Source organism: Eptesicus fuscus, chromosome 10 (genome assembly GCF_027574615.1).
Source record: "Eptesicus fuscus isolate TK198812 chromosome 10, DD_ASM_mEF_20220401, whole genome shotgun sequence".
In the NCBI taxonomy this organism is placed as follows: Eukaryota; Metazoa; Chordata; class Mammalia; order Chiroptera; family Vespertilionidae; genus Eptesicus; species Eptesicus fuscus.
This window is the reverse complement of record NC_072482.1, coordinates 26063814-26079528: the sequence shown is the minus strand read 5'-3', so window position 1 is coordinate 26079528 and position 15715 is coordinate 26063814. Positions and strand designations below refer to the sequence as shown.

Sequence of the window (15715 nt, the reverse complement as noted above, 5' to 3'; positions counted from 1 at the left end):
AAATATCTACATAAAATATGTATAGTTATCTTATTTTTTAAATCTTTATTGTTGAGATTATTACAGATGTGCCTCTTTTCCCCCTATAGCGCCCCCCTCCACCGGGTTCCCACCCACCCCAGGAGTTCACCACCCTATTGTCTGTATCCATAGGTAATGCATATAGGCATAAAAGAGCTTCTTTTCTCCACTTCCCTCTGAGAATCATCAGTATGCTCCATTTCCATGCATCTGATTCTATTTTATTCACCAGTTTATTCTGCTCATTAGATTTCTTATTCATTTAAGTCTTGATTCAATTGTTGATAAATATGTATTTGTTGCCATTTTGTTGTTCATATTTTTTATCTTTTTCTTTTTCTTCCTCTTCTTCAAAAATACCCTTCAACATTTCATATAATACTGTTTTGGTGGTGATGAACTCCTTCAGCTTTTTCTTGCCTGTGAAGCTCTTTATCTGATGTTCAATTCTAAATGATAGCTTTGCTGGGTAGAGTAATCTTGGTTCTAGGTCGTTGCTATTCATCACTTTGAATATTTCTTGCCACTCCCGTCTGGTGTGCATAGTTTCTGTTGAGAAATCAGCTGACAGTTATATGGGCATTCCCTTGTAGGTAACTAACTGCTTTTACTTGCTGCTTTTGAGATTCTTTCTTTGTCTTTAGCCATTGGCATTTTAATTATGATGTGTCTTGGTGTGGTCCTCTTGTTTGGGGTTCTCTGTGCTTCCTGGACTTGTAAGTCTATTTCTTTCACCAGGTAGGGGAAGTTTTCTGTCATTATTTCTTTAAATAGTCTTTCAATATCTTGCTCTCTCTCTTCTTCTGGCAGCCCCATAATTTGGATGTTGGTATGGTTGAAGTTGTCCCAAAGGCTCCTTATACTATCTTCATATTTTTGGATTCTTTTTTTTTTCTCTCTCTCTTCTGGTTAGGTGTTTTTTGCTTCCTCATATTTCAACTCATTGATTTGATTCTCAGAATCCTCTACTCTACTGTTGAATCACTGTATATTATTCTTTATTTCAGTCAATGTATGCTTCATTTCTGACTGGTTCCTTTCCATTTTTTGGAGGTTTCTAGCAGATTCTTGAGTAACCTTGTAACCATGGTTTTGAACTCTATATTCAGTAGTTTGCTTTCTTCCAATTCTCTCATTTGTGATATGTTTTCTTTGCCTCCACATTTTGGCTGCTTCCCTGTATTTGTTTCTATGTGTTGGGTAGAGCTGCTACATCTCCTTAAGTTGGTAGAGTGGCCTTGTGTATTAGCTATCCTATAGGGCCCAGTGGTTCAGGCTCCCCAATCACCTAAGGTGGACACTCTAAGTGCACCCCTTTGTGGGCTGTTTGCACAGTCTTGTAGTTGTTGGTATCACTGGGAGGAATTGACCTCCAGGTCAATTGGCTATGGGGACCAGCTGCGACTACAGTGGGAGAGCTGCTGTACATGAGACACCCTTATGGAGCAGAACTTGCTTTAATGGGGCTTTGGTGCTCACTGAGTCTGCCCCTTGAGTGTGTAGCCTATGGATGTGTAGAGTTATAATCTGGTATGGTCTGACACTGACCACTGGGTACACTGGCTCTTGGGTCTCCAGAGAGGTGCAAAGTCCACCACTGCATGGGGCCACCCAGCAGGGGCTACAGAGAGATCAGCAGATTCCTCCTCTTTGTATTGGGTTTGGAAATGCCCAGAAGAGGCCCAGCTGTGAAGCAAGGCAGACTGGTGCTGGTGCCTTTTATTGATAGGTTTGGAGCTCCCTGACCCAGCTGCAGCTGGTTTAATATTTTCAAGCACAGGCCAATCATTGGCAAAAGCTGCTGCAGGCAGCTTGGGTGGGGTTATAAATTGGATGAGGCGGGGTCTCAGGGAATCACCAAGGCAGAGCAAAACGAAATGGCTGCCAGTCAGCCCTGCAACCAGGAAGGTCCTAACATAGGAACAATGACCCCTGCGAGCACCTCTGTCTGGGAGAAAGCCACCCCCGAGTTCCTGCCTGATGCCAGACAATCCGGTTCTTCCTCATATCTATCTAGGTCCTCTAGAGCCTCGCCCGGCACTGGAGCTCAGAAGAAGCGGGACTTGTAAGTTCAGTTTGTGTGCTAGCCTTTTAAGAGGAGCAGCTGGGTCTCCAGCAGCCTCTGTGTCACTGAGCCCCAATCCCCACTGGTTTTTACAGCCCATAGTTATGGGGACTTCTTTTCCCAGCTCTGGGTCCCTAGGCTGGGGGATTGGTGTTGGGCTGGGACCCCTTGCTCCTCTGGGCAGCCTCTACAGAGACAACCTCAGTCTGGATTAAAAAAGCAGCACAGGTGAGTACTGGATCAGCCCTTCCGTGCCTCCACACCTCCTACCAGTCTCAGTGCACTTTCTTCTTTGCTTCTCTAGTTGTAGTACTTCCATTCAGCCACCTTTCTGGTGGTTATGGATGATTGTGGTTCTGTATTTTAGTTGTAATTTTGATGTGGTTGTGGGAGGCAGTGAGTACAGGCATTTGCCTACACCACCATCTTGGTTCTAGTTGTCTTATTTTTTATGCTTGTTACATAGTGTGCAATATATTTAATAATGTGAAAAAAGAAAAAAAAACATTCTTGAGTAACAGAAATTACCTTAACTAGCAGTTTTGTATAGAAAGTCCATAACATTTTACTTTGTGATATTCAATCTCCTTTGATGAATAAGCTTTGGGAAACCTTTATACAGACCTTATGCAGAGTCATGCGCCAAGCAGATTCTTAATAAATCTTAATTGACTGTTTTTGACCACATTTTGTTAATGAGTTTTTCTAGTCCCTAGCCTGGGCTGATTAAAACTCACCCTGGTGTTGGCTAGGGGATGCTATTTAATAGCTAAGATATTTTGCTAAATAATATCCAGCACAGCTCTAAGTGTTGTCTGAAATAGCTTCCTACCCATTTCAACTCAGCTACAGATTTGATATTGGCACAGGACCCATTGCTTCCCACAGTTTCTTGTTTATTACTCTGATGTAAGTGTGGTCACCTAGCTGTTTGTAAAGGCCGAGGACATCCCAGGTCTCTTTGTCATGGCCCAGATGGGTTACAGTCTGCATTTCATTCTCCCCTGATATCATCTGGTAGTCTTGGCATTGGAAGGGCCAAATACACACTCACATGTTACCCGTGGTTATAATCACAGTTTTAAATGTGCAGCAACCGTGCCCATCTTTGTCTCAGAGGAGAGAATTTGGCAGGAAAATGGTCCTTCACTGTGCCTCCAGGTAGACTGTCTACACCTGTCATTACCTGGCATCTATACACAAGTGGAATAATCTTCCCAATTTGTATGTGGGCAAAATGCCATCATAGCAGATGGACATGAGTGTATGTAATTGGGAAATTATACATATACATTAAATAGGCAGACTAGAAGCATGAGTCCTTTCTAGGAACATCCAAACATCTGTCTGCTCTGAGCTCTTGTGTGTACTGTCTACACCATATGTCATCACAGTGGGAGGGCCTTGTCAGAGATGAGAAAGGAGCACTCATGAATTTCATGAAAACTGTTACATAGGACAACTTTGACTCACCCGGAGCAAAGGAACCATACAAGTATTGTGAATATCTTTGTTATGATTTCAAGATAGCAAATTTTAAGAACTGATTTTGGTAGCAAAAAAAAAAAAAAAAGGCAAAAAATTTCTCATATTACAGGAAAATTAAAATTTGGATCAATTTAAAAAATGTTTTTATACGATATGCTTGTGTTATTTAGGCCTTGGTAGACTCATTTAAAGGCTTAGTATTACTTAACTTAAATTGCTTTTGTTTGAAACCAAAGTCATCATACCAATCAGCACTTTTAAAGCAACTTTGTAACTCATCTTGCAAGGCAAGGAGTATTTTTAGCCTGTGTTTGTTTTATTTACTGCAGGTGTGCCCCAAAGTAGTAAAGCAATGTTTATTATTTGAAATGTGGAATCTCAATAATTTGGAATCCTGTCTAAAATAAGATTAAGGTTTTATCCATAAGTACTTTTTGTTTTTTGACAGTAACAATTTTAAAAATATGAGTAGGCCTTAATTTTAAATTTTGAAATATGTCAGTTTTGCATATAAATTAAAGGATTATATTAAATTGTCTTTTAATACTTATTTATTAAATGACTGAAAATTCTTTCTTCTGTTTTTTTTCAGTCTGAATTGCTATAACTTGACCTTTCTTTGTCCCTTATGAACTTTTCACATGTTTAGATGATTGTCTATCTCTATCTCTTTCTCTCTCAGGGCTCTTTTATTATTAAATTAATGAATAAAATTATACTAAAATAATATCATAAAAATACAGATCATTATTATTATTACTAATTGTGAACTTACAGTTTTACTTTTCAGTGAATATCTGTTAGCAAATTTAACATAAATGTTAAAATTTCATAAAACTACAACCAACCATTCATATGCATTTTTTATGACTCCAGAATCTTAGAACTCAATACTACTCAAATGAATTAATATGTGGTATATTTCTTTTTTCTCTTCTTTTAAGTGCAGGCATGTGATTTCCAAACCTGCTATGATTTTATTTTTTAAAATATATATGTATATATTTTATTTCAGAGAGGAAGGGAGAGGGAGGGAGAGAGATAAAAACAATAATTATGAGAGAGAATCATCAATCGGCTGCCTCCTGCACACCCCACACTGGGGATTGAGCCTACAACCCAGGCATGTGCCTTGCCTGGGAATCGAACCCTGACCTCCTGGTTCATAGGTTGATGACAACCATTGAGTCACTACAGCTGAGCCAATATGTGATATATTTCTAATAAGATAACACAAGATAAACTTGGGATATTTTGTTTACTAGTATCTTTAAAAGTTTATATACCTGATGCATTGGCAATGCATGTGACAAATGTTCAACAGGATGGTCTAGCAGTCAGGCGTCCCAAACTACAGCCCGCGGGCCACATGCAGGTGTTTTTGCCGTTTTGTTTTTTTACTTCAAAATAAGATATGTGCAGTGTGCATAGGAATTTGTTCATAGTTTTTTTTTTAAACTATAGTCCGACCCTCCAACGGTCTGAGGGACAGTGAACTGGCCCCCTGTTTAAAAAGTTTGAGGACCCCTGGAGCTCAACTAGACTCATGTAGTAGTTATAAAACATTAATGAACAGTTAGGCCTGGCCAGTGTGGCTCAGTGATTGAGCACTGACTTATGAACCAGGAGGTCACGGTTCAATTCCTGGTCAGGTCATAGGCCCCAGATTTCAGGCACGATATCCATTAGGGGGTGTGCAGGAGGCAGACAATTAATGATTCTCTCTCATCATTGATGTTTCTATCTCTCCCTCTCCATCTCTCTGAAATTAATAAAATATACATTTTTTAAAAAGTTATAATTTTGCTTATTGAAGGACTGGAAATAAGCACTATCATATAAAATTACAGACTTTGGTGTTTAGAAAATTACATATATATATGTTATAAAAATAATGTACAGGATATATTTAGTCTAGAGGATACTATTATTTAGAATTTTAACTATCTCTCCACTTGGGCATTTAAAATAACTTCTGTATTTGTAACATTTAGGTGCTTTATTACTATAAATACAGTGGTATATATTTTGGTTGTCCAATTATAAAAACTTGAGTTTATTAAAAGACCTGATCATTTAACATTTAATGATCCAATACTGAAATTAATAAGTTAGCTGGCTATCTTAAATTATACACATTTGCATTATAAGTATGATTAGACACTTTTTGTCACTACATCGTTTTACTGTTCTCTTAGGCAATCTCTGTGCTTCAATGATCACAAATATGTGTAGATGACATTCAAATTTACTCACCAACCCAGACTTGAATTTCTAAGGTAGCCCTTAATGTCTCTTTGGCACTTTAAACTTAAGGTGATCATGAGCAGATATAGATTCTTCACCTCCAAACCTTTTTTCCCATTTTTTTCTTTCTCCGATTAATGGTATCATTGTAATCCTAGTCATTTCTGATCCTAAAAATGCTCTTTGTTCCTACTTTTCCCAGTCATATGTTCATTTCCCACTAATGTACTTTTAAATGTCTTATAGTTGCCAGTATTCTCTCTCTCCTACCCCAAAACACAAATGTACACACTAGCCTTTCATTGTTGCCACAGTTCATCTGTGCCAACCATGTTGTTCCACTCTCCAGCCCCAAATATGCTTTGTATTTTCCAAAGTTTCACTCTGTGAATCTTTCATATTTTCTTAAGTGAAAAGTTAAAAAATGCAATTTATTTTATTGAAAACATTTACTATACCCTTTTTGGTAATCAGAAATCTTTTTAATTTAATCTGTATATAATGATTTTTAAATAACGAATGGCAAGTACTTCAATTTTATCAGAGTTTGTTGATGTAATTGTCTCCACCAGCATTAACATTAACAGATTTACCGAAGCTCTCAGTTTAGTTACCTTAGGAACTTGATGTGTCAACACTCTGTATGTCAGTTTAGGTGCTCCAAGAGGCAGGTGGCAACTTTGGATTAAACATGTAAGCATTTTATTAAGGAGCATCATCTGAAAATAAATAAATAAATAAATAAGGACGCCAAGGGAGTCTGGAAAGACCTCACACTATGATATCTGACCCAAAGGAAAAAGAGAGGTGGAAACTCCTAGACTTTCCTGGGGCAATGACATTATAGGGAAATTCTTTATGATTATATAGTGAATAGGACTCCACCAACCTTCTTATATTTTTTGATTCTGGCATCAAATATATATGCTCTAAAATATATTTTACATATGTTAAATTAATCTGCAATTTGTTTATTTTTATCTCAACCTTCAGTGAACAATGAAAATGCATCCATTTTTAACAATTCACAAGGACCCTGAGAGTCCATTGGTCTTCCTCAGATAAGAAGCTGTAAAGATCCCCTTTCTTATTAGGAATATACATGGAAAATTATGGGATTTTTCATTTTCATGGTGGCTTGTCAGTTCATTCAGAAATAGCAATTCATCATATTCCCTGATCTTAATAAAATAATAAGTATGTTTATTCTTCAGTTTGGTTGTTGCTTGAATGAGAAAATTCAGAGGTAGAAATTTAATAATTCATGACTGGCTAGAAACTGTAATTTTCTACTGTATAGCTCTTCTGTCAGCCAACTGTGTTGAGCCCATTATTATTATAACCAGGTACTAAAGAGGATAAACATAAATGAAACATGTTAAAAAGAAAGAAATAAATGCCTTTGGATGGACTAGTACTTTTGCTTGTAATCAAGACAGATTTTGTAGGTAAACCCGTGCTTTAGAAATTCTTATAGGCTGAAAGCAAACCTGCCATTTTCTAGATAGAGGTGTATAGGTGAATGCACACAGTTTTTATTTCATGTTAGTTTAACATATATAAGTAGAGCTAAACTGGCATAATATTTTTCAATTTTATTTGAGTTACATTGTACAGTCAATATTATTTTGCATTAGCTTCAAGTGTACAGCATAGTGTTTAGACAATGATATGCTTCACAAAGTGGTCCCTCCAATATTTCTGGTACCCACCTGGCACCATTCTTAGTTAATACAATATTATTGACTGTATTCCCTATGTTGAGCTTTACATGCTGGTAACCATTTTGCAACTACCAATTTGAACTTCTTAATCCCTTCTACTTTTTCACTAAGTCCCCCCAACCCTTCCCTCTCGCAACCATCAGTCTGTTCTCTGAGTATATGAGTCTGTTTCAATTTTGTATTTATTTTGTTCCTTAGATTCCATATATAAATGAGATCATATGGTATTTGTCTTTCCCTGTCTGACTTAATTTAGCATAATACCCTCTAGGTCCATCCATGCTGTCGTAAATGATACAATTTCATTATTTTTTATGGCTGAGTGCTATTCATTGTATATATGCAGCGCCACATTTTTATCCACTCGTCTATTGATGGGCACTTATGTTGCTTCCATAGCTTGGCTGTTGTAAGTAATGCTGCAATGATCATAGGGATGCATATAGTGTTTTGAATTAGTGTTTTGGGATTTTTCAGATATCAACCCAGAAATGGAATCATTGGGTCATAGTTTCATTTTTAATTTTTTGAGGGTCCTTCATACTGTTTTCCATTGTGGCTGTACCAATCTGCATTCCCATCAATAGTGAACAAGGGTTCCCTTTTCTCAACATCCAAAACAACATTTGTTGTTTTGCAGATTTATTGATTATAGCTATTCTGACTATAGTAATGTGATACTGATTGTGGTTTTAATTTATACTTCTCTGATTATTAGTGATATTGAGCATCTTTTCATATGTCTATTCGCCATCTGTATGTCCTCTTTGCAGAAGTGTCTATTCAGGTCCTCTACCCATTTTTCAATTGAATTTTTTGTTTGTTTTTGGTGTGTGTGAGTTCTTTATAAATTTTGGATATTAACCCCTTACTAAATGTATCACTGGAGAATATCTTTTGCCATTCAGTAGGTTGTCTTTTTGCTTTGTTGACAGTTACCTTTGCTGTGCAAAAACTTTTTCATTAATGAGAGAGAGAGAGAGAGAGAGAGAGAGAGAGAGAGAGAGAGAGAGAGAGAGAGATTTGTTGTTCCATTCATGAATTCGTTGGTTGATTCTTATATATGCCCTGTCCAGGGATTGAACCCACAACCTTAGCATACTGGTTCTATGATCAAACCAATCAAGCTACCAGACCAGGACTAATGTGTAAAAACTTTTTAGTTTGATGTAGTTCCATTTGTTTTATTTTTTCTTTTAAAACTATAATGAGATAATAGACTTGATTTTTGGTCCCACAACTAAGTCTCAATCAACATTTGTTAGCTTGGCCTTTACAAATATCTCTAGTCTCATCTCCTAAACATCTTCTCAGCACTAGAAAATCTACTAGATATTTCACTTAAATATATATTTACTGAAAAAGGAATTTAATCAGATTGACTATTTGGCAAAATCCCTTGCAGGAAATTTGGTCTTGTCCAAAACATCCATAGACACATTTGGTCCACGCCCAAAAGATTATTGATATGTGCTGACATATTAACAGATCATGAATCAGGAGATCTCCTCCTCAACTTTTTGTCCTCTGAGCATTTCTCTAACTGCAAGATTCTTTCTCAGAAATCATGCTTAATATAAATGTTTTTCTTCTTCAAGATTAGAACCTTAACCCATGTACCTAACCCCATGAGCCATTACCAGCTGGGACACCTAGGCAAGAAGGGTGATTTGGGGCAATACAGCCACAGCACAATGATTGGACCAATAAAAAAAATGATATTTTATATATTAATTCTGTAAACCAAAAATGTAAATAAACATTATGGTCTATTTTAACTCATGGACATTTTATAAGCATGGATATTTTTGACACCAAATATCAAGGACCATCGGGTATGGATCAAATAAACTCATGGATGTTTTGGACAGGACCAACTTTCAAGAACATTTTGATATGAATCAGATATATCAGTGGATGTTTTGGACAGAACCAATGACTCAGCTTTGTAGTGTTTAATCAGGTGCATGTGTTTATTAGTAAAAGAAGAAACAGGTAAGACTGACACTTGTGGGTTTTTTTGAAGATAGCATTCATCTTCAGTGACTCAGATACACTCTTTGGTCATATTGAAGTGACTGATACATTTCCACGTTGAAGAAAGATGGATAGTTCCTTTGACTTCGAGTAAATCTTTGGTTTTTACTGTGAAATTTGCCTTCTGCTATCGCTATAACTCTCTGTCAGTCTAATGCTAGAACACAGAAAATGTCTTATTTTTAAACATTGCCTATCAATTTGTTTGGTTTGATTTGACAGCTTCCCAGTTGTCTGACACTGTCCCTATTATTTGCACTTTTTTTATTATTTTAACATAATAAAATATCTACTCAGTATCTACTGTGGGCCATGAGATTGCCCCTTTATGGTTTATGCATCAAGAGTTATATGAGTATCATGCAGTCATAAGTTGTTTTTCATTTATTCTATTGTTAGCAATCATCACCTTGGTACATGCCAAGATTTTACTCCAAATCATTATCTTCCCTTTTCTGGCTAACACATCAATTAATATCCTAGCAAAAGTCATCTGATTTCCTGCTGAGTACTTACTTCCTCGATAAATAAAGCAACTTCAATTTCTCTATGTACAAATAAGAATTTAAAGTATACACTTTTATATCATTTTATATTTGTATACAAGGTCCAGAAAGTAAATGAAAAATTTCCTTCTTTACTGTGTTTGTTAGTCTCCAAGGACCCCAGACCCTCTTTTAACTCATCAGATCATGTTCTTTTCTTTCTAGGACTATAATGATGAAATTCGTCAGGAACAACTACGTGAATTATCCTACTTAAATGGCTCGGAAGACTCTGGTCGTGGCAGAGGTATTAGAGGCAGAGGGATCAGAATAGCCCCCACAACGCCTTCAAGGTACATTGGTTTTTACTTTAAGTAAATCAGCAGCCAATGAGCCTGGCAAGATTTTGCTGGCTTGCTCTGTGGCATGATCACAGCAAGGAATAGGCAACACCAACCTCAGCAACAATAACTCCCACCTCTACAAAAACAACAACAATGAATGCTTATAAAGTACATAAGAACTTTCAAAAATTAACTCATCAAATCTCCATACCAAGATTAAATATTATATACAGGTGGTAAATTGAGATACAGAAAGATATCGGACTTTTTTCCCGGGTCAAACAGGTAGTTTGACTCCAGGAATCACAGTTTGAGCTCTAAACAATTACCCTAAGCCAATAAGAGGAGCAAACCTGAGTCTTTCTACTTTTTGGTTCTGTCCCTAGGATTAAGACACGCAGATGACACACTAAATGCTTTTGAATCAGGATGACCTTGTGTAAAGAGAAAGTTACAAATGTTGTCTGTGCCTTAAGTAACCCTTGAATTAACTTGCCAGCTATGTATAGAGATAGTTGATATTAGATAAATAGATAGATGATAGATTATATATACATAGATTACATATATGTATATATATGTACATACATGTATATACATATATATAACCATTAGAGAAAGCCAGAAGCATACTTCTTGCTTGGCAGATGGTAAGAGTATTTAAAGTTTAGTTACACTTGACTGTGCAATGTCTTTGGCCATCAGAGAGGATTTGTTTTGTAGGATTCTGAAATTGTCGAGCTTTCAACAGAAAGCATTGGTTTGCAAAGAAGTGAAGTAAAAAATACTCATAGCCTTCACAGGCAGACATTGTAACTTTGTCATTCTCTCACCCTGTTATAGTTGGCCTTCAAATCTCCGAAAGACATAGATCTAGAATATTATTTCTTATATTGCATAGAAATCATCTTAAGAGAGTCTAGGATACTTTGTTGTTTCAATTTATTTGTTAATTATGCTCCAAATATTTTCAACCAGTACTGTCAAAAGACCACTATTTTAATATTTAAATCATAAATGCCTCAAACAGTTTCTTACTTACCAGAAAAAAAAAAGAGTTAAGAATGATAAATTTCCAAATAAAATATGAAGGCAATAAGTATATAAAGGTAAAATGTGGCAATTCTTAAAATTACATTTGACTAAAGGCAACACTTCTGAAAATGTTCTAGAGCTTATTTTTACACTTTTATCTTTAAGAAATAAAAATAGAATTCTTAATGCTATCCAGAAACATTTGTTTATTGCTAAAAATGTGACATAATATCTTTATGGACATACTTTTTATGGAATTAGCCTCTTATTAAAACAATGTATGGTGCTAACCTCATTATGTTGGGTTGTGAAATGACATAGCACATACCTTAAAATGATTAAAGCATTTGTTTTAAATCATGAACTTGTTGCTCTTATAATTCAAAAATGACAGCTTATGTCTGCAGAGATTTCTGTTCTCATTTTATATTCCTTGAGACCATTTTAAAAAATAATGCATTGACCTGCTTTTGAGATTATAAAATCATTGCATTAATAGATTTTATTTTGTTATTAATGTTGCTTAATGTAATATTACATTTGCCATATTTGACTGAACTATATGAGGTTTTTATCTCAGTAAAATGTTGTACTAAAATTTTAATCTCTTTAATGACTTAATAAAGAATACTGTATTATGGTCTAGATTTTTAATTATTTTAAAGGAAAATTTTGATTGAAAGCTTTTGGTTTTTAATATCCCATATGTCTTACAGATCTAATACTGCAAAAAAGAAAAGACAATTACTGTTGAAAATTAAACCTCACTTTCAATGCTTTATTGATATCTTTAATGTATTAACATTAATGAAAGTAAATGGAGCAGAGCTCTGTTGTCTTCTATTTCAAACCACATGATGAAATGTATCTACAAATAAGGAATAAGGAAAAACCTTCTCAAACAGAAAATTATATTGATCAGAAAACCCTTCAAAACAGAAGTTAATGTTAATTTTTACATATTAATGAAATTGTGTCTTTATTAAGTTAATTATAACATTTACACATATTCAAAAAGAATTTTACCTGGAATATTTTTAACCTTCTATAATAATTTGTTGAAAATTTATTTAATTAAGAAAAATTATGTTTCAATAAACATATCTATGAAAACTAATTCTCTGATAATACATACATACTAGAAAACAAATTCTCTGATAGTATATACATAAAGAAATTTATGTTTTACTAAACATAACTATGAAAACTAATTCTCTTATAATACATGCACACTAGAAAACACATATATATTATAATAATTTCTATCATATAACTAAAGACTTAAGATATATGACATCTCTAGCACCCTTCACCACTATATGCTGAGTGAGAACAACAGTAGAAAATGAAACCTTAGGGGCATATTTTGAAGGCTTTTGTTTCCTATAATGAAAATCAATACAGAGAACTAATGGAGTTTATTAAAGAGGGGAGTAATCATATTTGTTTCTAAAAAAGACTACTCAGTCATCACTGTGGGTGATAGAGAAAAGACACTGACTCATGGCAGGAAAGCCAGGGAGAAGACAAGTCCATTATCCAAAAGAGAAATGAACACCACTGGGAGGGGAGATATGTAGGACTAGATTAGAGATTAGAATTTGTGGGAATTAGTGCCTAATTAGGTATTGGAGAAGAAAGAGGGCCCAAGACAAACATTCCTTTGTGATGTCTAAACCGGTTAGAGACTATTGTATCATCAACTAAGATTAGGTGTGACAACCAAGTTAAATGAAGGCAATAATTATTGCTATAATTAAATCTAACTCTTTGGATGTGCTAGCATGACCTTTGGCAGGTGACTTGTACTTTCTGTGCCTTGGTTCCGAACTGTTAAAACAGCTTACCAGTAGAAATGGCTACATAAAAAGCTTGTGAAGATTTTAAAATTAGATGGTGCGTATAGGCAGGGGTTCTCAAAGTGTCTGCACATTGGAATCAGTGAGGGCTCCTGCTTCTAGATATTGTGGTTTAATTGGCCAGAGATATGGCCCAGAATTAGGAAGTTTTCAAAGGTTATCAGGTAACTTTAATGTGCAGACAAGTTAAAAACCTTCTGATGTAAAACCCATAATCTGGGACATGGCAAGTGTTAGGAAGGAAGCAGATGATAGCCATCATTAGAGTTAGGGACTGCAGGGTGCACCATGAGAAAAAAAAAAAAAGGATAGAGGACAGAAAATATTCCCATATTCCAAGGGGGGTTCAGGAATAGAGGAGCCAGTGATGGAGGTTAAAGAGTAAGAAAGAGGAGGGAGGAAATGTGGAGAAAAACAGGGTATTAAAGTCCAAAGAAGGCATTTTCCAGATAGAAGTCTTCAGTGATAAGTACAATAGGGGAGGTGAAATGGAAAGGGGATTGTAAACAAGTTGAGTGGATTTTGAAATCAGTAGGCAATTTGTGATGTCAGTCAAGTGTATATCCAACCGAGTGGCAAAAACAATACTTAGATGCATTTTTAAATTTTATTTTTCAATTACAGTTTACATTTAATGTTATTTTGTATTAGTTTCAGGTGTACAGCATAGTGGTTCGACAATCATATACTTTATAAAATGTTCCCCTGCTGATATTTCCAGTACTCATCTGGAACCATACATAGTTATGAATTACTAGAGGTCTGATGCATGAAATTCATGCACTGGGCAGGGTGGGGGTGTCCCTCAGCCCAGCGTGCACCCTCTCCAATCTGGGACATCCCTCTCACAATCCAGGACTGCTGGCTCCCAACAGCTCACCTACCTGCCTGCCTGCCTGCCTACCTTTCTGATTGCCTGATTGCCCCTAACCGCTTCTTCCTGTCAGCCTGATCACATCCTAACCACTCCCCTCCCAGCCTGATTGATGCTTAATTGCTCCCCTGCTGGCCCAATTGCCTCTAACTGCCCTCCCCTGCAGGCCTGGTCACCCCTAACTGCCCTCCCCTGCCAGCCTGGTCACCCCTAACTGTCCTCCCTTGGCAACCTGGTCGCCCCTAACTGCTCTCTCCTGCTGGCCTGGTCACCCCCAACTGCCCTCCCCTGCTGGCCCAGTCACCCTTAACTGCCCTCCCCTGCAGGCCTGATCACCCCCAACTGCCCTCCTTTTCAGGCCGGGTCCTTCCCAACTGCCCTTCCCTGATCACCCACAACTGCCCTCCTCTGCCGGCCATCTTGTGGCGGCTATCTTGTGTCCACATGGGGCTGGTCATCTTGTGTGTTGGAGTGATGGTCAATTTGCATATTACCTCTTTATTAGATAGGATTATTGACTATATTAGCAAAGCTGTACCTTACATCCACATGATTATTTTGTAACTTCCAATTTGTACTTCTTAATCCCTTCACCCTTTTTTTTTAATTAAAGAATGGGGATTTGAAGAATTAATTTCAAGGAAATTTCAAGAAGTCAATAAAATGAAGGAAAGAATACTATAGTGTGGGTGCAGCCAATGATCATATCCTAAAATAGGTGATTTGAATCTTGAGTTGAACTGGAGAAGAGAGATAGGAGTTAATACCCCAGGGGAAGGACAGATTCTGGAGACAGGTTTGCTAGGGCTGTGTCTTGGAGACATTTGATGAAGGAATGGGATAAGAAATTAGATTTGATGCAAGGATCATAAAATTTTTAAAAATGTATTTTTATTGATTTCAGAGAGGAAAAGGAGAGGTGAGAGAGAGATAGAAACATCAATGATGAGAGAGAACTGCTGCCTCCTGCACACCCCCTACTTGGGTTTGAGATGGCAACCAGGGCACATGTTCTTGACTGGAATCAAACCTGGGACCCTTCAGTCCACAGGCCAATGCTTTATACCCTGAGCCAAACCAGCTAAGGAAAGGATCATAACATTTTAAAACAAGAATAATTGTTACAGATTCAGAATCGGGTTTGACTCAACAGAAAAAAAAAAAAAATCCACCTCAGGCCCAGTGAGCTATAATACTTACCTGTGATTATTCAGTGATATACCCTGGGCTTGTGAATGTAGTTTAAAGTAGGTGACATATAATTTACTAGCCCCACATGGACACTTTTAAGAGTATTAAAATGCTAAACTGAACAGCAAGCTAACACAACAGCTGTAAATCAGAACGATACTCAGCAAACCTTGAAATATGCTCACCCTGTTTATGAGGAAACAAACAGATAGATGCTCGGTCCAGTAAAGGTAATATTGGTCTTTACATGCTTTTTATAGATGGGTTTTATATTACCATGATAATATAGAATATGGTATTACATTATCATGATAATGTAGAACATTGCTTCCTCGGCTCCGTTGT

General features: G+C 36.5%; 1 protein-coding gene across 2 annotated transcripts in view; it reads left to right on the top strand.

Annotated features, from left to right (window-relative positions):
* KHDRBS2 (KH RNA binding domain containing, signal transduction associated 2) overlaps positions 1-15715 on the top strand; it is a 523179-nt gene that overhangs the window by 321048 nt on the left and 186416 nt on the right. For both annotated transcript variants that reach the window (XM_008138690.2, XM_054722535.1), the window contains exon 5: positions 10293-10420. In XM_008138690.2, the coding sequence (XP_008136912.2) occupies positions 10293-10420 (128 nt within the window). The remainder of the gene's footprint in view (positions 1-10292; positions 10421-15715) is intronic.